Here is a 25643-nt window from a genome sequence, read left to right as displayed (position 1 = left end):
AAGGTTTTTTAAGTTTGTATTTAAATTCCAGGTAGCATACAGGGTAATATTAGTTTCAAGTATACAATTTAGTGATTCAACACTTCCATAAAACACCCCATGCTCATCACCACAAGTACACTCTTTAATCCCCATCACCTATTTCACCCAACTCCCCATGCACCTCCCTTCTGGTAACCATTTTGTTCTCTGTAGTTAAGGGTCTGTCTCTTGGTTTGCCTCTTTCCCTCTTTTTTTCCCCATTCCCATTTGTTTTGTTTCTTAAATTCCACATATGAGTGAAATTAAATGGTATTTGTCTTTCTTGAGTTTTGAGACAAGTCCTAGCATGGGTAAGAACTACTTTTGCAACTTCAAGCAAGTTATTTACCATCTCTGATTATTAGTTTCTTGGTCAATTAACTGTGGAGTTACATTATACCAGTAGTTTTCAAATTTAGGAACATGCATGTGTATATTAAAAATTCAGATTTTGACTCCTTTCTGAGAGACCTGGAGAAGAGCTGACAAATCTGCATTTTAATACACTCTAATGGACCTCACATTAAATTGCATTGGCTATCTATAGGGTTTCCTCAAACTGCAATTTCTTTTTATTTCCTCTTTAAATTTTTTATTGTTATGTTAATCACCATACAGTACATCATTAGTTTTTGATGTAGTGTTCCATGATTCATTGTTTGTGCATGATACCCAGTGCTCCAGGCAGAATGTGCCCTCTTTAATACCCATCACCAGGCTAACCCATCCCCCACCCCCCTCCCCTCTAGAACCCTCAGTTTTCAAACTGCAATTTCTGAAAGGTGTTATTTTTCTTTTCATTTTCTTCTAAGTGCTGTGTTTGAAAGTAGCATTTTTGCATTCTAAGCCTTGATGGCATATTTAATAAGTAGGATCAAACATAGACTGCACCTAGCCACTATGTTTCATCTCTCACGGCCTTTTCTGATAAGCCTTTGAATGCAACTATTAATATGGAATTCTTGTGAGAATTCCGCAGGAGTCCCATTTTATTTTTTGACAGAATTTTCACAGCAAATCACAAGATTCTTAGAAAATTTTGTTTGGTGTAGTTAGTGCTTTACCTGAATTAGAGAAAGAAAGATTTGGTGTCTATGTGGACCTATTGATCACACTGGCAAAGTAAGACTGGGTGTATGACCAATTAACTTTTTGGTGGTACTTTTGCAGGAGATAAAACATTAAGCCAGCCCAGAGTAAAAGTTCCAGGAATCTATGGCAGTGTGTGTGTGTGTGTGTGTATATGTGTGTGTGTGTGTGTGTGTGTGTGTGAGAGAGAGAGAGAGAGAGAGAGAGGGGGAGTGCATGTGTGTATGTGTGTGTGTGTCTGAGAGAGAGACAGAGAGAGAAAGAGGGAGAGAGTGCGTGTGTGTATGTCTGTCTGTGTGTGTGTGTGTGTGTGACTGACATATGTCAATTTCTTGAGTTGTTACATTCATACAAAATATGCTTACTCTTTCCCTTCAAATTTGTTATCTACTACAAAGATGACTGTGTATGTTTTAGAGAAATCAGGGCTTGGTTTGATTTTCTTATATACTAGGAAATAGAAGATTAACTCACTTCTTTTTATTAGACTGATTCATTTCCATATAACTATATATAACTATATAGAGAGTATATATATATAAAATATATATAGGATATTATATATACATATATGAATTAGAAAAAAGCTTATATGAGTCCAACATCCAACACTGTACATTGATCAGGAAAAACAAAGCAAACATTTCTCTAATTGAGTGTTCCAATTAGTTCTCTGAATATGTAACAAACTTATCTACCCCTATGCCTTGGTTAATTTGTTCTATTTTGTACACCCAGCTTTGCCCTCTGAAAATCACATGCATTCCTTAAGACCTAACTCAAATGACACATTTTTTTTTCCTTCTGCTACCATTGCTGTCCCCACTTGGAACTAACGTCTGCTATCCCTGTGCGTCTGTGCTATTAGAACATACTCTATTGCTGACAGAATGTTCCTTCATATTTAGGATCAAATGAATATTTTCAGTCAGACTCCATGACCTGTGAATGCTAACTTCCTGAGCTTCTCTCAACTCTGTCTACTTTTCTTTCATCCCACAGCTACAGCCATTGTTGGAGGCCACCATATGTCCTCCTATGGCTAACTGAAGCAGTTTTACTCCCTTGTTGCCATGACTTTCCTCATATCCTATTCATATCCATTTTACATGCTAAGAAGACAAATTAACCTGTGTCACTCTACAACTTGAAAGCTTTCAGTGGTGCCCCATCCCCTTAAAATGAAGTCTAAACTACTCAACAGGCCATGCGAGGCCATGCAAGAGCTGATCCCTGCTTTCCTCCCTCACCCCTGCCCTCTCCCCATTCTGTATTACTTTCTGCTCTGTTCTCCAGTAATACCAAATTTTCCCCTCACTGCCAGGTGTTTCTACATGATGCTACTTCTCTCTGGAAAGTTCTGCTCTCCTATCTTATCTAATTCTTATTTATTCTTCAAGTACAGCTTAAAAATCTCTTCCTCTGGAAGGTCTTCCCCTTGCTCCCCACTCCCACTCCAAGTTTCGGTAAGAAGCCCCTCCTACATGCTGCAGAAGCTTTGGGCACTTCCCCTACCACAGCATGTCCCACACCCTAGCAAGTTGTAAGTTCTTGTACACATCAGGGCTCCCTTTTGCCTAACTCAACATTTCTTCCTAGATCTGACCCTATATACGGCACATAGTTCAACAAACATGGAAATATTGAAATGAAATGTACTCGGTTCATGTTTTTCTTGGAAAATAAAAGAAAGGAGATGCTTTTAGCCTGGAGTCAGCTGACAAAGCATTGAAGAATGCATGTAAAATCATTGATTCACCCGCAGTTTTTAACACTGGACCTCAACTCCCCATATCAACCATCTATTGTTTAATGACCTGACATTTGAGGGATAACAGTTACACGAATTCATGCCAGTACATTAAATTTGCCATGTATGTATATTGTGAATTTAAGTACTGAGATATTTGTAATGAAATAACATGATATCTCTCTTTTTTATCAAGATAGAAATTACCATGAAAACAATGAATATCATGTTTTTCTCACAGCAGATTATTTCCCTCTAATCGTCTTGTCTCTGTTTGTGGCTTGGCAGGGGCATTAAATTGTGCATGAGTAGGATGGCAATTTAAGTGATGTGTTGTTCTCCTTTTGCTTCTAGCAAAATGATACAATAAAAGGGATGATGTGATATCCTTAGAGACAAGGCAGCCATATGGCTAATTGTTAATGTGGTTGAGTAATTAAATGACTACATCTCAGTGATAGGGATCAATGTCATAGTAATTTTCTATATGGTTGTAAACCTCCTGATCCAGAGTCCTTTTCTTGATCCTGCTGCATTTAATATTTTCATGAATTCCTCAAATGAATTGTACAGAAAAAAATGCTTTTGACATTTATAAAGTTAGATAAAGGTAAAGGGCTAGTATTGAGTATTCAGGTATTGTTCAATCTTCACTGAATAAATGTGTATTCCATATTTATCAGGAATACTTATAGAATTCCTGTTATGTGCCAGTATTGTGGTGGCCTCAGTGGTAGTCTCACAATGTAACTGTGAAAAGCCATATTTCCTGTCTTCTGGAGATTCACCATATAGCAGCTATTCAGACAAGAATCAAATGATTACAGGGAGAATTATTTAATTACAATGTAGTTACATGCCCATATGTGATAAGGTCATAAGCAGAGAAACTTCATTTAACTGAGCTGGGATCAGAAAATATGTCCTAAGTAGCTGCATGTAATCTCCTTCCTTTGTAATATCAAGAGCTGGTGAAATGGGCAGACTAGATAGAATACAGTGAAACTGAACGCAGGTCAATAGGTGATTCTGAATTGAATCCAAAGTCATCACCTTTATGAGAATTGAAGGGAGATTATGTGGTTTGGCAGTATCCCACAAACCAGTTGTAGAAACCAGATCTGTAGTTGAGAGAAGAAAGGACTTAAAGGGGAAGTAATAGATATGTGCAAATATTTGAAGAGCTGTCATATGGAAGAAAGACTGCATTTAGTTTTCAATTTTCTGAAGGGCAGAACAAGGACCAGTGTTGGGAACCATAGGAAGGCAAATTTCTGCTCTACAAAAAGAAGGTCTTAACAGCTAGAACTGTCTGAATGTGGAACAGGGTGCCTTGGGAGACAATCCAAGCAGAACGGCTGAGTCTAGTGTTAGAGCAGAATAAATAGAAATTTCCATTGTTTGGAGGATCAACACTCCATGTATTAACGATCCTGCTGGTTGTCAGACCAGTTTTGTCTTTCTGTCCTGGCATCTGAGATTCCTGAATCTCTGACAGAGGGTTTGTCCAGTTCTGGGATAAATCTATTGGCTTAAATTACAATAATTCTCTAGAGTAGAAGGAGAAAAGTCTTTTAACTTTAATGGAAATAGAGATATCCATTTGTAAAACTTGACACATGGAAAACCAACTCCGATTTATCTGAGGATTGAAATATTTCATTCTTTCATTCAGTCATTTGCTCCCTCTGCAAAATATGCAGAGTATGGTGTCCTGTGGTTTGGAAGATATAAAGATAAATTAGTTGCTGATCTTGACTGCAAGGAGTTTATAGTCTAACAGAGAATAGTGATGTAACTAAATAGCTGTAATTCAGAGAAGGAGACATTTATTTTAATAAAGATGTTAAGACTAAGGAGATTAGAGGCACCTGGGTGGCTCAATCGGTTAAGTGTCAACTCTGGTCATGGTCCCGGAGCCCCAGGATCAGTCCCTCATCAGGCTCTCTGCTCAGCGGGGAGTCTGCTTCTCCCTCTGCCCCTCACCCTGCTCGTGTTCTCTCTCTTTCTCTCTCAAATAAATAAACATAATCTTAATTTAAACATTTTTTAAAGACTAATTAGATTAGCTAGAGTTGAGTATTTTGCCAGTGTGAGAAAAGCATTTATCATTTACACTGTTTACAATAATTACCATAAGTTAAACTGATATTCCTTTTAGATATATGCCAATCAGAGTGTGAATATTAGGTTGTATAGTAGTACACCTTATAAAAAAGGTGTTATCACAGATTTTCAAAAATAAATTGATAATGCTAATGTGATTTTGTTTTTCACCAAGTACTGTCTTTTAATGATTCAAGTCAAAACACTCAAGAATATGTTCACAAACATTTGCTAGTATGATCTCCAAGTGACATGCTAGCATGTTTGTATGTGCATAATGAATACTTCTCTACTCATCTCACTTCCTTCTTATCGTGTTTGTTCATTTGCTCAAACCAAGAAATCAACACCTATTTTTGCCTTTCTTATGTTCTTCATTATTTGTAACTTTACAAATTCTATATTATGGATACAATTAGTTGTATGACTGTTTTAACACAGGTTTGTATTTAGATTGCAGTTAGACTTGTCCTTCCTCCCCCATAGAGTCTAAGATTAAATGTTATAACCCTACATCTTCCACTGTCTTGTGACTTTTCAAGATAGGGCCAGTGAAGTGGACACTTAATGTGTGGGATTGATCCTGAAAATTAAAGGAGTATTAATTGGAAAACTAATGACATAAAATCAGTCTTATTTATATTAATCATAATGTGATCTCCAACAACAAATATATCCTAGTTACATACTGATCATTCCTTAAATTAAGCACATTATAATTTAAAATTTTAAATATTTATAGAGAGATAAGAAAGCTATTGTGAAAATCCCATAGGATTTAGAAAAATACAAATCTGGATTTGAATACCAGTTCAACTATTTATACAACCTCAAGCAATTTAATTAGGCCATCTGAGCCTATATTTTCAGCCACTTGTTAGATAAGGATATGAAACATTTTATAGGATCAGAAATATTGTACATAAATGATTTAGCACCATGTCTGGCATATAAAAAGCCCTTAACAAATGTAATCACTATAATAATATTGAATAATTAAAACAAGAAAGTCAAATAAAAGATTTGTTTGATAAATAATACTCATCAAAATCATAAAAATGATACATGAATATTAATCTCTATGCATGTACACTTTTAAGAAGTAATATACTTAATCTCTTATAACTGTAGTATAGTGAAGGAATATTGCTATTGACTTAATACTCTGATAGTTGTTTTAGGATTTTTAGTCTGTGAAGGTATATTTTAAGGATCATGGCTGGCCCTTGGTGTACTGCAGTCTACACAATGCTTCCAATGGTCCCATGAATGTAAAGCACTGAGCAAGCTCCTGTGGAGGAAATGAGCAAGGATCTTGATCCCTGACCTCAAAGGACTGAATCCAATGGTAGAGATACAGCTTACTGACAAAAATTATAATGTAAATAAAAACTGCCATCATTAATTAAGCAGACTAGGTGCTATTAAAATTCAAAAGAAAGAGATTTTACTTTTAAGGGCAGAATAAAGAAAGATTGTGTGAAGGTATGGATATTTGTGAATGCATTATTGAGTATATAAGAATGTGACACAGAGCCACATTCCTCTTAGTCCCCTTTACTTTGAATTAAATACCTGCTCCCACTTAATTCCTTATTAATCTTTAAAGTAATAAATGGAGTCAGAAAAATCTCCATGTATTTCTGGGAATAAATGTTCTAGACAATCACCATTGTTCCAGAAGCCAGGGGTCCTTTCTAAAAGGATTCACAAGACAGAATATTTTACATGTGCGCCTTACAGTGGGAATGGCGAGAACGCTCTTACTTCATCCTACAATCCCATGACAGCAATGAACTATATTTACTCAGCAGTACTGAGCCCTGCCTTGACACTAAGTTGCCATGCTGCTCATAAAAGCAGAAGGAAGAAATGAAGGGAGCTGTGTCTGGCTTAATCACACACATTTTCAAATTGTCATCCTGGCATCTCTGAATGCCTTTCCCATAGGTACTGAAGAAATTACTTCATTTTTTTTTAACCAGAGATGATCATTAGATGGTATGATTAATTTTTTTAAATCCCTAAATAAGAATGTTTGACGGCAAATATGCCATGCAGTTTTGGGGAAACTATGTTCTGAATATGGCTTAAATACATTTCCCTGTAATTAAGTTTTCAATTTCAGTATAATAACTCTCTCATGCTTGTAGAAAAATCTTATTATTCTAACCTATATATATAAATATCATAAATTTCAGTCTGATTTAATATGCCAGAGAACCAGTTTAAGTTTTATTTAAAATACATTTAATATGAAACAAATTCCTTATTTTAGGAGGGGTGTTGTACTTAACCCCAAACACTAATGTCATAAACTGTATTTATGAATTGTTTTCGAGTTATCTTTTTTTTTTTTCAAAAAACAGAACAAAGGGATTGGATTGGTGGAGAGAATTTACACACAATGGATCCTGCCCACATCTATAGAAATATGCCACTGAATTTGGTCTTCTTGCATCTATTGGCAGCTCCACAGTGACAGATTTAAGAAATTGAAAAGAGGTTAAATAAAGTACAGATGAGAATAATTAGAATAAAATTTAAACTTTAAAATAAAGGCCTTGAGACTTCTCTTAGAAACAGAATGACAAAATTTAACTACTGAAAACCATAGAATATTACAATTTTGGAATTGGAATTGTCCAGATTGTGGAAGTTAATCCAAATACAGTATTAGAGTAATACAATGATTTGTTTGTTTGTTTTTTCTTTTTAATAACATGTAGTACTCTTCCTCAGAATTGTCTTTGGTCTGGCCAATTTATTTGTCTTGATTAGGAGAAAATTGCTTATGACTTAAAGGAGTGACTATTTTTTCTTTATCTATCCTAAAACCACGTCTCCATCTCCAGCACACAGGACTGGCTGTTGAAGAAGTGGCCATGGGTACCCAGGCAGAGCCAGACTGACCAAATGTTATTTGGAGTAAATATGAGTGTGTGTAGGTCTGTTTGGGAGTGCATGTGAGAAACTTTAAGGCCTGGGTATCCGTAGGTCTACCTAGAATTTCTTTAGAAGCTCTTGAATATTCCTAGATCTGCCCTACCGCCATTGTACCAATTGGCATATGGAAAAAATGCCATATGGCAGACCTGATTAGGAATTTCAGAGGACAATATTCCCTTTTGAATCAGATTCCCATCTAAACTCATTCATTTAAATAACAGTGTGTATTCAGAAAGCCTTGTCAAGCCTAGCAGAAGATGCTACATTCAGATTCAATGCTATACCCTGAGCTCTATTTGGAACCCACACTGATTCCAGTAACATCTGTTTGCCCACTGCTGCCTCTTTGACTGCAAAGGGCTTGTAATCCAGTCAGTAAGTTAAAAAGAAAGAAAGTAACCTTCAGTGAAAATGGATATCTCAATCAGAAACTGCCTGCAGTCTCTGCTAAGAGACACAAAACAGCTAGTGGGCTCCTGTCTTTCCAATCCGACTTTGCATTTCTTTTCCATTGTTCTCATTGCAAAAAGTAGCACTTCTTTATTCATCAGTCCGTCTTTCCTTTTTAAGGATTAGAAAATTCTTAATCATTTCTTTGTTCTTTTGTGTGTCACTGTGGGGGAAAAAAAAAAAACCTATCAAGGACCCGTGATTTCTCGAAAAGCCAGTGAAATAAATCCAGGCACATGTTTTCTTTTCTTTTATCTTTGAACTGGGCACTAAATCTCTGCACAATGTGCGTGATTTTGAAAGCATTATTTTCAATAATGTCAGTCTGTCAATTTAAATATGTTCTATATTATGTGGTGACAAGATCAGACCATTTATATTCAGATAGTTTTTAAAAGAAAATTAGGAGGCAATGAAACTCCTTTGAAGTTTTTGACATTAGACTTTGATGGAAGTAAGAGATTTCTTCTTCTTCTTCTTCTTTTACTGTTCTCAGCTTAGATGTAATGATTAAAGTGCTCAGCATTGATTTTCTATAGATTAGCAATGTTTTCTTATTAACATCCACTTTACATAACAAGTGGTATTGCTCTGATACTGTAATTATATTCTTTTTTTTTTTAAGATTTTTATTTATTTGACAGAGAGAGACACAGCGAGAGAGGGAACACAAGCAGGGGGAGTGGGAGAGGGAGAAGCAGGCTTCCTGCGGAGCAGGGAGCCCGATGTGGGACTCGATCCCAGGACCCTGGGATCATGACCTGAGCCGAAGGCAATCGCTTAACCAACTGAGCCACCCAGGCGCCCCTGTAATTATATTCTTGATATATATGATAAAATCATCCCAACTCTATTCTCCTTGTCTGCCCTAAGTAACATTTATTAAAGCAGTTTTTGTTGTCTCTTAGACTGTATTTGAATGTTGATATTTCTACTCAGTAGATATGTTCCAATAGTGCTGTGTAACTAGACCAAAAAAATGCAAGTACAGTATTCCTGGGAATTTGTAAGTATTTCTTGTGTTAAGGTAGAGATTTAGCTGAAACCCAGGATAATATTTTCAATCTTAAAATAGATTCATGAGAAAGATATGCAGAGAAGACACAAACACATTCAGGTAAAACCAGTTGTTTTTATTTTTCCAACTAGGACCTTGGCCTCAAAATTCTACATAAAATTACTCTGCTAAATCAGGCTCTGCTTTAAGATATAAAATAGCAGCAGACCTAGTGGCCTCCTAGGTATCTTTCTTCTTGGCCTATATCTGATTTGAAACTTAATGTTGCATCCTTTTAAAGCTTTCGTAAACACAAGGAAATCATGAAGGAAAACGAAAACATTCCGAAGGTGTAATCTCAACTGGTTAAACCATTATCCCAAAGGTTAGCTGCATAAACCCTACCTATCCTGTTTTTGCTTCACTTTTACAAGTCCCAACACATGAGAGAGAGATAGACAAGACCAAGAGAGACTGTACATGACACTACAGTATAATCTTTTCTGTCAGTGTACCCACTGGCTTTGATCTCAACAACAAAAGTGTCCATTTCCTAGAACCCTGCCCGAACCTCTTCACCTTGGAAGTGGAGTATAGAAAGGGAGAAGCTTCATGGCCCTGGAGCCCATCAATAATATTTATTCTTGCACCTATGAAAGGTATGGTGCTACAGTAAGAGGTACATAATGTGGGGATCCCATGGACTTGAATTCAGTTCATAGATTTGGCAGTTATGGAGCTGAATGTCTTTTTTTTTAATGTCTTTAATTAATCTTAGTTGTCTCATCTTAAATATGTATAATTAAAGCTCTCTTTCAGGATTATTTGAGAATTAAACATAACAACTGTCACATAGGAATGCAAGGCTGGTTCAACACTCAAAAATTCATCAATATAATTTGTCAAACTAACAGATTTGATAGGAAAACTACCTGATATATCAACAGACACAGAAAAAAATAATTCAACATCTATAATGTTAAAAACTTCAGCAACCTAGGAATAGAAAGAAACTTCCTCCATTTGATACAGGGCATTTATAAAACACTTAACATCTAACATTATGCTTAATCATGAAAGACTACTTTCCCTCTAAAATCGAGAATTAGGCAAGATTGTCTACTTTCACCACTCCTACTCAATATTTGCATTGGAAGTCCTAGAAAATAAAATGAGGATAGAAAAAAAAAGGTATTCAATTGGAAAATAAGAAATTAAACTATTCCTATTTGCAGACAAACATGCTTGTCTATGTGGAAAATTCCAAGGAATCTACAAAATTTTTCTATACATTAGCAATGCACAGTTGAAAACTGGAAAACTGAAATTAAAAAAAAAATGATATTACCTTTTTAAAAAGCTCCAACAAAATGACATAGTTAGCTATAAGTCTAACAAAATATGTGCAGGATTTGTATGGAGAAAACTATAAAAATATGATGAAATCAAAGAAAAAAACCTTAAGAAATCATCATACTGGGTTCATGGACTGGAAAACTTGATATAGTTAAGATGTTAATTCTCCCCAAAGTGATATAGAGATTTAATTCAATCTCAATTATAATATCACAACAATTATAGATAACCCAATTATCAATTATAAATAAGCTGATTCTAAAGTGTATAAAGTAAGGTAAAAATAACTCTTAATAACCAAAGCAATTTAAAAAAAGATCAAAGTTGGAGGACCAGCACTGCCTGTTTTTAAGATATGCTATAAAGCTAGAGTAGTCAAGACAATGTGGTATAGGTGAAAGGATAAACACATAATCAAAAGAACAGAATAGAAAACCCAGAAAGCAACCTAATAAATATGGACAATTGATTTTTGATAAAGTTACAAAGACAATTGAATGGAGAATGGACAGTCTTTTAAGGAATAGTTGACTACTAGACAGCCATATGCCAAAAATGATTGTTGTTTTATACCTCACACTATATATAAAAAATTAACTTAAAATACATTATGGACCTACATGTCAAATATAAAAGTATAAAAGCCTACAGTAAAATGTTCATAACGTGGGGTTAGGCAATGATTTTTCAGATATAGCACCAAAAACAGGATTCATAAAATTTTACTTCATCGCAAATAAAAACTTTGCTCTGCAAAGGACACTATTAGGAAACAAAACAAAACAAAGCAAAAAAAGGAACCACAGGGTGCCTGGGTGGCTCAGTTGGTTAAGCAAGTGCTTTCAGCTCAGGTCATGATCCTGGAGTCCCAGGATCGAGTCCCGCATCAGGCTCCCTGCTCAGCGGGGAGTCTGCTTCTCCCTCTGACCCCCCCTCCTGTGCTCTCTCTCTCTCTCTCTCTCTCTCTCATTCTCTCTCTCAAATAAATAAATAAAATCTTTAAAAGAAAAAAAGGAACCACAGACTGAGATAAAATACTAGCATATCACATATCAAGTGAAGGATTTATATCCAGAATATATAAAAGACTCTCAAAACTTAATAATAAGACAAAAATGCAATAAAAAATGGACAAAATATCTGAACAGACTTCAGCAAAAAAATATATATGGAAGACAAAAAGCACAGGTAGGGATGCTCAATAACATTAGTCATTAGGGAAATTCAAACTAAAACCATGATGAGTTATCATTACAAACCTATTGGAATGTTTAATAACAACCAAAATCCTGTTGATGATTATGCACTGCAACAGGAATTCTCTCATACACTGTTGGTGGTACAGCCACTTCTGAAAAAATTTGACAGTTTCTGTCACTATTAAATATACACTCATCATTCGACCCAGTAAGCACACTTCTATGCATTTATGAGAGCTCAAAACCTTCGTATGAATGTTTATAGTAGCATTATTCATAATCACAAAAACTGAACACAACCTAAATGTCCTTCTATGGATGAATAGATAATCAAATTGTAGGACATCCTCAAAATGAAGTTACTACTTAGTATTTAAAAGAACAAATTTTTGATACTTATAAAAATGGATGATTCTCACGTGCATTCTGCTAAGTGAAAGAACCTAATCTTAGAAGTTATATAGTGTATGATTCTATTTATGTGGCTCTCTGGAAAGAGCAAAAAATAGAGGTAAAAAGAAAGGATCATATGATTTTTAAAAATTGAAAGATGATATTAAATTAAAACCTAAATTCTGATTTTCTGTAAAATGTATATTACTGAGAAGAGTAGGTTGTACATAATTGGTGGTAAATTATTAGCAAACATAATTAAACATAATAATTAATGGTAACAATAATATATACTGCCCTTATTATTTATCCTTTATCTTTTAAAATGGAAAACATAATACTAATAGCTAAAATTTTCTCATCCTAAACTCACTGAAAAAATATCCAGAATCAATACTACTTTTCTGTTTTCTTTTCTAGTATAAGCTACATTTTCCCATTCTTAAGTTTTTTTATAAGATTTTATTTATTTATTTGAGAGAGAGAGAGAGAGCATGAGAGAGGGGAGGGTCAGAGGGAGAAGCAGACTCCCTGCCGAGCAGGGAGCCCGATGTGGGACTCAGTCCTGGGACTCCAAGATCATGACCTGAGCCGAAGGCAGCCGCTTAACCAACTGAGCCACCCAGGCACCCCATTCTTAAGCTTTTGAAATCAGCTTTCAATTATAAAAATATCAAACTATGTTCAAAAGAAGATGTGGGAATTGCCAACCTTTGGCACAGTATGGTGAAACCCATCAGTAAAAACAACAAAAGCAGGTGGAAGCAGTGGGAAGTTCTGTGGTTACAAATGTTCATGGCAGGCTAAAAATATAGAACAGGTTGTGTCCTGATGCTGTGCTGGTTAGACTAGTCATTCTTGTGTTTGGGTTCAGAGTCTACACATCAGTTGCTTCTAGTTGAGTTACTGGTTTCACCAATGACAGTGTGTGGTTGGAACAGATTGGATCAGATGTTTAGTCCTTCAAAATGCCATCATAGACCTGTGAGATGTAGTGGGAGTCTTCAGATCTTCCCCACTTCAAGGAGGGGGTATAATCCAGGTTTTCTTACTGGGTCCATGCACTTGGGCCAAAACCCAGATCCCATCTCTGAGTTCTTCAGTGTGGAAGAGCCTGTATTGTTGGCAGAAGTGTAAATATTATAACTTTGCTGCTTGTCAGAAGTAATATAAAACTTCAAATTTTATATCCTAATGCCAACCCAAGATTTGTTTTCATTTGGCATCGCCTTCCATAAGGCAGGTAAGGAAGATCAGGAGTTCCGTTTACCTCTTTACACACACACACACACAAAATGATGGGGGAACACTAAGCTACAGATTTATCTTGTACTTCTTTTTTTATTTTTTCCTCCTGTGCATTCTAAAGAAAGCCCTTTGCATCATAGCATATTTCACAAATACCAGGAATCTCTATTACTCTCAGCTTCAATTGCTGCGAAAATCTGTTTGAGTCCTAAAAGGGGAAGCAAGGAAATGAATAGCCACTGAGGGGGAAGAGTGGGATTTGGAATAGCTCCACTAATATGTAGATCATTGTTTTTATAAGGATAATGTTCATATTTATGACACTACCATATAAACATTTAATTTAAAGAACAATCTCATTTGTATTTCAAAAAGTATTATAGGTTAGCAGTTGTATGAGCATTAAAGTTTCAGAACCCTGTTTCATGGAAAGTAGATGTCTCTTGATGTCCCCTTGACATTTTAATCTTTACCAGAGTAGGGAGGTTTATGGTTCACTGCTGTATCCCATTGTCTAGAAAGAATATGTAGCATCTCTGAGAATGAATACTTGTCACATGAAGATATTCATTGGTAAACTCATTAATTACTAGGGCCTTATTTCAGTATTTCTTTTTGTAAATGCCTGTTTGCATATTATATATGCAGACCCAGGGCTATGTGCTGAAGCCGTGTCTGTGAACAAGGCAGACATGGTCCTTGCCCTCATGGAACTCACCAGGCAGCTAGAGAGACTGTATGTTAAATAGTAACCTCATAAATACATAAATGCAAACATGAAATTCTATTAAAGCAAAGTATGTTTTGTTGTTGTTCTTGTTTTAGAGAGAGAGAGAGCATGAGTAGGATGGGGCGCAGAGGGGAGGGGGAGGGAGAACCCAAAGCAAGCTCCATGCCCAGTGTGGAGCCCCACACAGGGCTCAATCTTACGGCCCTGAGATCATTACCTGAGCCAAAATCAAGAGTCAGATCCTCAAACAACTGAGCCACCCAGGCGCCCCAAAGTAAGAGGACATACAGCAAAGAAAATGAACCTATTTGTGGTGGGCTGTGTGCCTTGGAAATTAGACTCTAGACAAGAGTACACACAGAAAAAGATAAAAACGAAGGCTCTCATTTCACCTTCAGGACTTTTGAAGTGTATTTCATCAATTTATAAAATCCTTCATAACTCTGTGACTTTCTTACAGTATTCTGTCTTGCATTAGACTTATTAGAGAGCTTTTCTTATTCATCTTTCTTATTAAGATATTTTAATTGAATGAGATAAATTTTTATTTTACTTATCACTCTTGTTTAAAGACTGTGTGTATATTGCTTACTTTTGTCTCCTGCACAGAGTCTTGCACATGGCAAGCCAGTCAGAATACAATAAAATCAATAGTTGCCTTTTCCATGGTTACTTATAAACATTTTAGAATACTTATAATTTATGACCCAAAAATCCCCTGAAAATTTTTCTCTAATGGTAAAAGTGCATAATGTTGCTTTCTGTCCCTGAAGGTTACGTTGAAAGCCCCTCCTACATCTGTACGTGGGTAGTGGATAATCTTCATTCATCTCTCCAGATCCATCCTGCACCATTTTTCACCTCATCTTACTCCCCAGGAAGCAGATACCTACGGACTACGACAACAAAGAGCTTGCACGACCTCTAGCTACTATTTAGATTTGATCAGTTGGGAAGTATCAGCAACAGATTAGAAGCTGACAAAAGAGAGGTTGGGGTATTTTATTTCCCGGGCTCCCTCCAGGCCCTCCTGTGGATTTACAGTGGCTGCATTCTGCTAGGTCAGCATATACATTCTGTCAGAGTCCCTCTCCTGCTATAATTGTCTCCAGGTTCTTATGTCTACTCCCTCTCCCTGCTCTGCAGGCCCACGGTGATAAAGTTTCTGGCCCTTGTTAGTTGTAAGGAGCTTCATCAATGTTTATTGGTTTCTCTTAGTTCCACCCACCCCTTTGTAAATTAAAAAAAAATTATTAAATTTGCTTCAATTACTCTGAGTTAGCCATCCCTATTCTATGAAGACTCTGATACAAGAGACATACTTGTCCTTGTTCCAAGTGAGAGTAAAACTGAAAAATGAGTGAAGAACATTTTATTGTAAAAGAAGTTTCTGAGTACACAAAGAAGTTACATGTTTTATTACAAAGAGCAGAGGCCTTGAAGTCAGATGGACCTGGTTTGTTTTAAGCTCCAGCACTTCCTACATGGGGGACTGGAGACAAGTTACTGACACCCTTTGCATCTCAGGATTTTCACATGTAAAGTGGGGATGAAAAGTCATAACAGGACTAGTATGAGAATTACTGATAAAATATAGGATGCTCTTGGCACTTTGTAGGCAATCAGTAAATGGTGCTTTTATCACTAGCAATAACCTCTGCCAAAAAGTGCGCACTCTAGCAACAAATCAGAAATGTTCCTTTGAAGAAAACAGAGCTACACTGATTTTGGTAAGGAAGATAAGAAAATTCTGTGTGCATTTATGCTATTTCCCCCCAATGCTTATTATTTAGACAAATATGCTTTGTTTATATCTACTATTATAGGAAGGTATGCTTGGATTTTATAAAATCAAATGGCATCCTGAGACACTACCTTTTCTTGGACCATCGATTCTAAAATATTTCTGAGAGAGGTATGAAGTTCTACTAAACCACAAAATTCATCTTGAGGTTATAACAAGAGTCAGACAACTACATTTTCTATGGACCAAACTTCTTATGGACATAATGTAAAATCAATTAGGTCATAATATCATATTATTTTGCTACAAATCTTCCAAAAATTCTTCTAACAATTTACTTGGTAAAATTTTCAGAGTTCTATAAAAATATATTTTTTCTTCACATGAGTCCTTAGGATGAGTTAGTTTTCTTGAAGAGAAATTTTACTGAAAGAATAGATCTTTTGAAAAATCTGTATTTTGCCTAAGAAAATCAACCACTTTGGGGCACCTCGGTGGCTCAGTAGGTTAAGCATCAACTCTTGGTTTTAGCTCAGGTTGTGATCTCATGGGTCATGATATGGAGCCCCGCATTGGGCTCTGTGCAGGGAGTCTGCTTGAGATTCTCTTCCTCTGCCCCTCCACATACTCCCTCTCTCTCTCACTCTCTCTCTAAAATCAATCAATCAATCTTTAAAAAGAAAGAAAATCAACCATTTTTTTCTTTACTCTCCAATTTCCTCTCTGAAATTTCCTAAGTATCTGTTTATCCAATTAAAACTCTATATCAACTCAAAGCCCATTGAGTTTAAATGGTATCTAAATGGCAACTTTTTCTCCTTTGGTGTCAGATGTCTTTGGTGAATGCATTTCTAGAAGATACCTTATTTGTAATTCCACCTCTTGTACCTTTGTGTATATACAAGTGAAATTGTCATTTCATTAGATCACTTTAAATATGTCAGCATTTAGGAAGTGCTCTTAGAACAATTGGAAGTAGTAATTGTTGCTTGAGAAAAATCTGTTCTAAATATAGGAAATGACATACTTTCTGCAGTTTATAGATTTACCCTTGAACTCATGAGCTGCATATGCTTACCAAAATTGACATGTTACTATGGTCTCTTTTCTAGTTATTAGCTTTAAAGGAATAGTTATCAAGTATCAGTCAAGGGTAATAGGTAAAGCCAACAAGGAAAGAAATGGAACTTTGGAACATTGAAGAAATAAATTCTGAATATACTGTGGGGGTAGCTGATGTTAATCATGCCATGCAAAGAACAGATACTGTGTTTCCGGTTTTTTTTTTTTTAAGATTTTATTTATTTATTTGAGAGAGAGAGAATGAGAGAGAGAGAGAGAGCACATGAGAGGGGGGAGGGTCAGAGGGAGAAGCAGACTCCCTGCCGAGCAGGGAGCCCGACGCGGGATTCGATCCAGGGACTCCAGAATCATGACCTGAGCCGAAGGCAGCTACTTAACCAACTGAGCCACCCAGGCACCCAAGAACAGATACTGTTAGTTATGCCAAGCAGAATGTGACACATTTAATGTGGAACTTTGAAAAGAAACTTTGTACTCTTTAGAACGTTAGGACATCAGACTTTCTGCTTAAATTATATAGGTGTCCAGCAAAGATGATCTGTATAATAGCTTTGGAAGCATTCAGTAGTTCAGGAAATGAGAGAGCACTACACTGAAGATGCATAGGAAGAAAATGCAGAGCTGTGGGAAGGACATTTGTTCATTGTCAAAATTTTTTCCCCAATTTTCTTTAAGTGTTGCATTTGACAAATATTTGAAGCAGTTATGTTTTGTATGGAGAGTTTTCTACCTTATATGCATAATCCTTTGAAGAAAATGTGTTGAACCCAAAAATTATAAAGAGAAATAGGAATAGGAATATGCCAGAAAGAATCCACTCAGATTACCTTCATAGACAAGACTTCACTGGCATTGCCACCTGGGTTAGGAGTTTCTCTTGTGGTTTTATAATGTGCTGTGTACATTTCATATTGTTTTTTAGCATAAAATCTGTTTTTATGTTTCTCCTTCGCCTGTGAGTGAGCATTATGTTATACTCAACACTGAGTCAAGGCCTGGCCCAGAAAAAGAACTCAAGAATTGTTTGAAATTATTACATAAATGATAAACTGATGAATAACAATCAGTCTTAAAAATAAAAATTGATACCTTTGTTGTATAACTCAGTTACGTACATTGTTAACTCACAGCAGATTATATATTATTCATATCTATTCTTTTATAGATGAGCACAAGAAATATAGTTTGATAAATAAGGTGCATAGACATTTCCTTTTGATATGTACCAGGCAGCACATGTTCATTTTTCACCAAATTATATTCCACAGTTTGTTAAGATTGTGGATATAGAATTATAGGCTCTGAGGTTTGCCTTAATTCTGTGGTTTCTACATTCAGAGCTCTCTGCTGAAAATGTGTGTGGTATTTATACCAAGTGAAACCATGGTAATGAACCATGTAGGATTGGGGTTTATGGGGTTAAAGCATTCTGAAAAGATCATGGGCTTTGGAATCCAGTAGCTGTAACTTTAACATTCAGTTCTGCCAGTTGCTAGATCTATGAACTTGAGAAAGTAAATATCTTAACCTTTCCCAGTTTCATTCCCATGTGGGGTGGGCGTTTTTTAAAACTATGCTATGAATTTTGGCAAACACAATTATTCAAGGAAAGAACATAAGACAGATAAATCTGTGAAAAATAAAGGGCAAATAAATGCATATACAAATAAAACAATGCCTCGAAGAACAGTAGCTAATTTTTATCCCCCACGTAGAATGTACCAGGAGTTCCTTTATGCCTCTTTGTCTTACTAGGCCACAGATTTGTTTTCAGTTCTGTAAATACATTGCAGTCTTCCTACCTCATGACTTTTATACATGTTATTATCTTTCCTTAAAAGCACTTCCCATAAACACACATGCACACACATTACCATCAACACAAACATACATAAGCACCTTTCTATATAGTAGGTGCTTCTTCATTTTTTTTTTTTTTTTGGCCTAATATGTCCCTTCTTCACAGAAAATGCCCCTGATCACTTCTTAGAGGAAGTTCCATTATATAGCAGTACCTCTATTTTCGTAGCATTTCAGACAATTTGCATGTATATACTTATTTATTTTTGTTTGGTCAAAACAAAAATTTTAGTCTCAACTAAAATAGAAGTCCCTTGAGGCCAGGAATTACTGTCTACCTTACCTTACTTACCACTGTGTCCACAGAGTGCCTTCAGAGAGCACAGGCCTAGTTAATATCTGTTGAATGACTAGGTGAATACCAGAATGAATCAAATGACAGGAAACACTGACAGCATTGGTGAGCATCATTAAGTTAGTCTCACCCCATATTGGTTTATGAAATAATATCTACCGATTCAATAGTCCTCTTTCACCCAAAGAACGTTTGAAACTTTCACTCATGTTTGAATATTGTAAGAAAGGGAAATGTAGAAGTAGCTCCTTTTTGAAGCTACATGCTGGGGTCAGGGGATTAAGGTGAATAGTATTATTATAAAGTTCCCATTAAGGCCATTTTCTCTGGGGCCAAAGGGCATTTCTCTCTCAGTCAACATCTTTGTCATCAACTCTCATGGTCTTCTCTCTATGCAACTTCCCTCTCCCCGACTCCACCCCCCAAATATTTATTCCTTTACTCCTATGTTCTGCTAGAGTAAAAGGCTCTTCTCCACCGGGGCCCAGAAACAGAAAGCTGATCATTTAATAACCTATATTGGTGTTTCTTAAAAGAATGTATCAGATCACATTACAAAAGATTAATAGGTATAGAAACTTACTAGGACAGATTTGCCCTATGTTATTTCTTGGATGTAATGTAGAAAACACTAGTTGGTCATTAAGGGGAATTGTCTGGTATTTTTGTAGGATTTCAGTCTGCTTTCTGTAGACCTTGGGGAATTCCTCTTCAAGAAAGTATTTTCTTCTCTTGTCATTACCAGGTCCCAGAAAGCTAAGAGACTGGGTGTTATGATTCCAGTCAATTCATAGTGCTTCCCTGCATCCCTTTCTAGTTCACATTCTATTTGCACACTGAGATTTAATATGAAAATAAATACATAGTTTTATAAAACCAAAGTATAAAAGCCCCACTCCTACGTTTATCTGAATTTCATCTTTTCAACTATGTCTTATTTCTGTAGAACCTTTTTCAAAAATTGCTTTGTTATTTCTTTTTCAGGATTCCCATTTGTCCCAATGGGCAGTACACATTGGTACCTCTGCTTGTCTTTACTTGAATCCATTTATTTGAAGAGCTGTTTAGAAACTTTGAGTTGATTTATGAACTGACTATAAAATTGAGCAGCTAAAAAATTACTGACCTGAGCAATTTGGGTGGAATTTAGTTAAATTTGTTTATATTCTAAATATAATAATTACTGAAAATGTACCTTTTCTCGGTCTTTACCCTTTGCCCACACCTATTATGACCCAGATTCTACTCTGTCTCAAAATTGAAATTAAGATGAGTAACTGCAAGGCAAAAGCTTTCTTAATTGAATGTTCTATGTACTAATGCATTTGCACTATCCCTTTCACTTTTCAATCACTCCCTTAGAAATTTACATTAATACAGAGAATCAGCATGTGGGCAGGTGAATAGAGAGGCTGGTGGAAACAGATGTGCTTAGAGCTATGCTTCTTCTGTGTTTTAGTCTCTACTGGTATGGACTTTGCTAAATGTTCTTTGCAGTTCAATGTCTGTGAGTTTGGGGGTGAATAGATGGTGTTCAAGAGTTTCAAACTAATTTATAGGTGCACCCTGATGTGGTGGTTTTAGCTTGAAATATAAACCTTTTACTGCTTATTTATCTGTGTGACGTAAGTCATACTACTTTTGCTCTCTAAGTCTCAGTTCCCCACAGCTAATAGAAATGACAATGCCTGCTCTATAAGATTTTTGGAAAATCAAATGTAGTATGTGTGTGTTTAAGGGAGAATAGAGTACAAAGGAGGGCTCCATTTAGTAAACAGTAATTTGAATGTTTATGTATTAAGTTTCATTTATTTTGCTACTTGGAAAACTAAATGGTTAGATTTATCCAAAGACAATCCAAATGATTGTCCTCATAACTTCCTAAATGAACTTAGCCACTTGTTTTTGTTGTTTTTTTTTTTTTTTCAGAAGCTTTTAAATATGACAAAAGCACAGGAAAAAAGTTGGCAGGATATGTTAAATAGGAAAAAATGCAAAAGTTGTACTTTTATCACAAGAAGGCATTCAATTTTATATCTTATCATGATGTGAATCTTGAATCTTTATATTAAACATTTTTCCTTTGGGAAAAAAAATGATGGAAGGTCAACTTGAAGAAAAGCTGTTTATTCCTCTGGACTATTTGACAAAATTCTCACTTTTCCTTACAAAATATAAACAAAACTAACTCAATTAGTTCTAGTCCCTAGGTGGTGCTTTTCAAGAGTACTTTCCTGAAACAGCCATCACAAGAATTAAAATTATTTGTTGACTTTTGCGATTATTTATTACTTCTAAAACTCGCCATTTTGAATTTGCAGGTATGAATATCAGCAAGAGTGAGATAACAAAGGAAACTTCATTGAAACCATCCCGGAGATCCCTGCCTTGCCTTGCCCAGAGCTATGCCTACTCAAAGAGCTTGAGCCAATCTACCTCACTCTTTCAGTCCACCGAGAGTGAGTCTCGGGCTCCCACTTCTGTAACCTTAATCTCCGCAGACAAAACAGAGCCAGGTGAGCAGCTATTCTGGTTTTTTTTTTTTTTTTTTTTTTTTGTCAACTTGCAAAGAGTAGGTGTTTTCGAACATTGCTTCCTTCCTTCCTTCATCCATTTTACTAGTATTTATAGAGCTCATTAGCAGGAAGGCTGGCATAGAAAGGAGAACAGTACACCAGTCAGACAGAAGGCCATTTGTTGGCCACATGTGTTTTCACTTCTTTCTTGCCTTGAAAGAAGCCAATCTTATGGGAACCTAGACCTAGTGTTTTCTGTTTGCAGGAGAAGACAGACCACCTACCTGAATTTCTGGTGAGAACCTATAACCAGTAACTGAGGAGAATATGTCAGCAACACTAAACTCAGTTTCTTAAAAAGAACGACCAAACACTTTAAGTAATATTCAATAAAGCAGTGAAGATTTGATTGCACAAAGATGTGGTTGGACAAGTGTTAGCAATCAAATGTTGGCACTGAAGCCTTAGACAACAGAAGGGCTGAAATACAGGGAAGGCCAGCTAGATGCCACACTTGCACATGGTGGCTGCCCTGGGCACCTTTCTACACACATCTGCCCATCTGAGACACCATTATGCTTTTAGACAATTCCTTTTCACAAAAGCCAAGAGTCAAAATACAACCAGGCCCCCTGTCATTCAGTGGATGAGGTGTGTTTCTCTTTTCCCATCCCTCTCTAAGTTGCTTTTTTGTCTTATGAGAATGTATTCCTCTGTGATTCCTTGGAGTTGTTTCTTACTCTGGATAACTTGAAAATACCAACATTTTCTTTTCAATAATACTGTGAAGTCACTACCAATTATAAATAATAGCTTACATCCATGTCCAATAAGAAAAGTGGCTAATTATTCAAGAGGATGAAGGTATTAAAATATAATAAAGATGTATCTTGCCCTTACTGAGTGAAATTTTAGTCACGATGGTCATTTTTTCTAAATGTTAATGTTTTTATTTCCAAAAACTATAAATGTCTTTTTTTTCCCCAGTTAACGCTGAGGAGGATAAAAAAGACTCTGTGCTCAAATGTTCTTTTGCTGACCTCAGTGACTTTTGCTTGGGTAAGTTAATTTCTAGTATCTCCTTATTCCTTTACAACCCTCTCCAAAGGTAAGCTGTCTTCTTCAAATCTAGAATATTATTTTTTAAGAAAAAAATACATGTTTGGTCTTTAATATTTGATGGGTGAGTATAATATGCTCGGCTTAAAAACTGATTAAGGTATTTCATGTACAGTTTGAAATTCAAGTAATATAAGAAGATTTTTAATGAACAACAATCTCATAACCAAAAGTTTTTAACACTTTCTGCTGTTAAGCTTTTGGAAATATCTTTCAGTTCTCTATGAGTAAGCACATTAATACTGCTATTTCTAGATTTATTAAATTTCAGCAGTATCTGTTGATACCCTGTGGTGTCAGATGAAGATTCAGCTTATTTGCATAACCCTTCAATTTTTCATAGTTATATTGCCATTTAAAATTTTAAACCTCTCTGCCGATTAAATCTGTAGCTTTAAATAGCATATTTACACCTTTATATCACATTCTATCACATTTAACAGTATCTCTTGATTCTCCACTTGGCAAATGTAGTACTACTATGAAAATAATGCTTTTGGAAGTTATAGGATCAGTTCCTCTTCTGCAGTTCCAAGCTGTTATGATCTCTGTGCCACTCTTGAATAGTCCTGAGTCAAGGTCAGATGATTCCCCTTTCCAGCCCTTCATCAATTACTCAAAATCATGCCACACTAAACTTACTTCCGTGTTTATACAACAAACTTTTGTTAGTTTTATTTTTCTAGATTATCTGTATTTTTTTCATTGGGAGGAGAAAATATCTCACCTTCTAAATATTCCCATATGTTCCAGAATCTAATTTTTATATCCTTTACCTCATTTTTCTTTAAGAAATTCTTGGTGTTCACTGACTTTTCATTAGATTACTGGATTAATTCCAGTTTCTACTGGCCCACATATTCCTCTTTCTTAGTTTTCAACCTCATTTTTTTTTTTTTAGTATATCCTTAAGCACCTACCTCTGAAGGCTCATGTGATATGCAAATTTTCTAAGTTATTGTAGGTCTGAGATGACTTCGGTTCACTTTTACATTTCATTGTATTTGCTTGGTTATAAAGTCCTAGATTAAAAATCATTTTCCTTGAAATCTGGAGACTGGATTCACTGTCACCTAGCATCCATTGTTACTGATAAAATAGCCCAACTGCCGTCTGATTCTTATTCCTTTGTCAATGATTTTTTTTCTTCTCTCTGTGCATTTTTATTATCATTATTTTCTGTGTTACAGACTTATACAGCATTATGTTTAGGTGTATGTGCATGCCTGTGTGTGCATTTTCTTTCATCTCATGGTTTTGATTTCTGCCTCAGTTCTGGAAGATTTCCTGTGCTTCTCTTCCAAATGACTTTTCATTTCTGTGTGTGTGTGTGTGTGTGTGTGTGTGTGTGTGTTGGAGGGAGGGTGAGATCATATATGTATATTTGATTTCCGAGAGTCTTTTTTGTTTTCAGAATGTAACTTTTTCAGAGCATCCTGTTGTATTTCATGAATATAACATCTCTAATCCCTCTAATTACACTTGTGAATGTCTTAAGTTTTCCCTTGCTTTTTAAGTTTTAGTCTATTGTTCCAGTAAACCATTTTCCAGCCTGCTTCAATTAGTCATTCTCTTTTAGGCTATAGAATTTCCAACAATTTCTGGTGATCTTTGGTCATCTGTTTACATTGAAGAATGAAACAACAGGAAGGCTGACTTAGAGTTCTGGGTACATGGAGAAGTCTCAGGAAAGGAAAGATTTCACTACAGAGTGAATGGCTAAGGAGCCAGTACTGAGGTGACCTACACAATGTCAGCTTGAAGACTATACTCCAGAGTCCTCATTCCCTCATTACTGCTTTTGCACTTTGAATTTCTTTAGAGAAAAAGTTTGTGTTTGCATGTTTTATTGTCAGACCTTCACTTTTCTTCTCTGACTCTCACTCCTGTCTTTGTCTATCTGCCATTTTTGAGTCCGGCCATCCCTAGAATGATTCACTGTCTTCCTGCCCTGCACAAAATCTAAGCTAAACTACTCTGTCAGTTAACACACTTACATAAGAATTTTGTCTTCTAGAAAACTACCGTAGGTCTATACCTTTTGAAAGTTATTTATTATCATGTTAATGAAGTCTTCAGAGCAAGGAACAACAAATGTACTTGAAAGTTCATTCAGCCATCTTGAACTTTGTTTCTTTATTCTACCAACAAGTTGATGATACACAACTCTTCAATGGGATACATAGGATGAAACCTGTAGAACACTTATTTTAGAGACTCAGTATACAATTTTACATCTAAAAATCTATTGCAAAAAAAATAGTATCAGAAATGAAAAATATTTTTCCTCACAGCTTTGTTGACTTAAGAATGGAAGAAAATTGAATATTCTAGTAATTGTACTATTGAACATTTTGTGGCATATTGCTGGGTGGGGAAAAACAGCTTAAATATAAATGTAGAACTCACCTCATTTTAGTTAAAAATGTATTGGAAAAGAGGTAGAAAGAAATATACCAATATGTTAGCTAAGAGTGTGTATCTTCGTGTGGTACGATTATTTGTGGTTTCTTCTTGTCTGGATTTTCTTTTTTTCTCTCTAAACAACATATACAAATATTATATAATAAGAATATGTAAAGAAAAACTTTACATCAGAATTTTTTGTAAGTAGGGAAAATTGCTCATATTTCAGTCTAAAAAGCACACAATTCTATGGAGAGTTTTCAAAACTGAATCTTGAAACTGGTTGATAATCACCCAGTATTTGGAATAACAATAATATTGAAAGATTCTAT

At 35.7% G+C, this 25643-nt stretch overlaps 1 protein-coding gene across 3 annotated transcripts in view; it reads left to right on the top strand.

Moving 5' to 3' along the window:
• The window catches only part of ANO3 (anoctamin 3), a 429391-nt gene that overhangs the window by 214722 nt on the left and 189026 nt on the right, over positions 1–25643 (top strand). For all 3 annotated transcript variants that reach the window (XM_088017428.1, XM_028117691.1, XM_088017429.1), the window contains 2 exons: positions 21592–21786; positions 22774–22845. In XM_088017428.1, the coding sequence (XP_087873554.1) occupies positions 21592–21786; positions 22774–22845 (267 nt within the window). The remainder of the gene's footprint in view (positions 1–21591; positions 21787–22773; positions 22846–25643) is intronic.

This window comes from Eumetopias jubatus, unplaced genomic scaffold (assembly GCF_037043125.1).
Source record: "Eumetopias jubatus isolate StellerSeaLion01/CBP00866 unplaced genomic scaffold, mEumJub1_p1.0 scaffold_13, whole genome shotgun sequence".
Classification (NCBI taxonomy): Eukaryota; Metazoa; Chordata; class Mammalia; order Carnivora; family Otariidae; genus Eumetopias; species Eumetopias jubatus.
The sequence above is the reverse complement of the archived record's forward strand: the minus strand, read 5'-3'. Positions and strand labels throughout refer to the sequence as shown.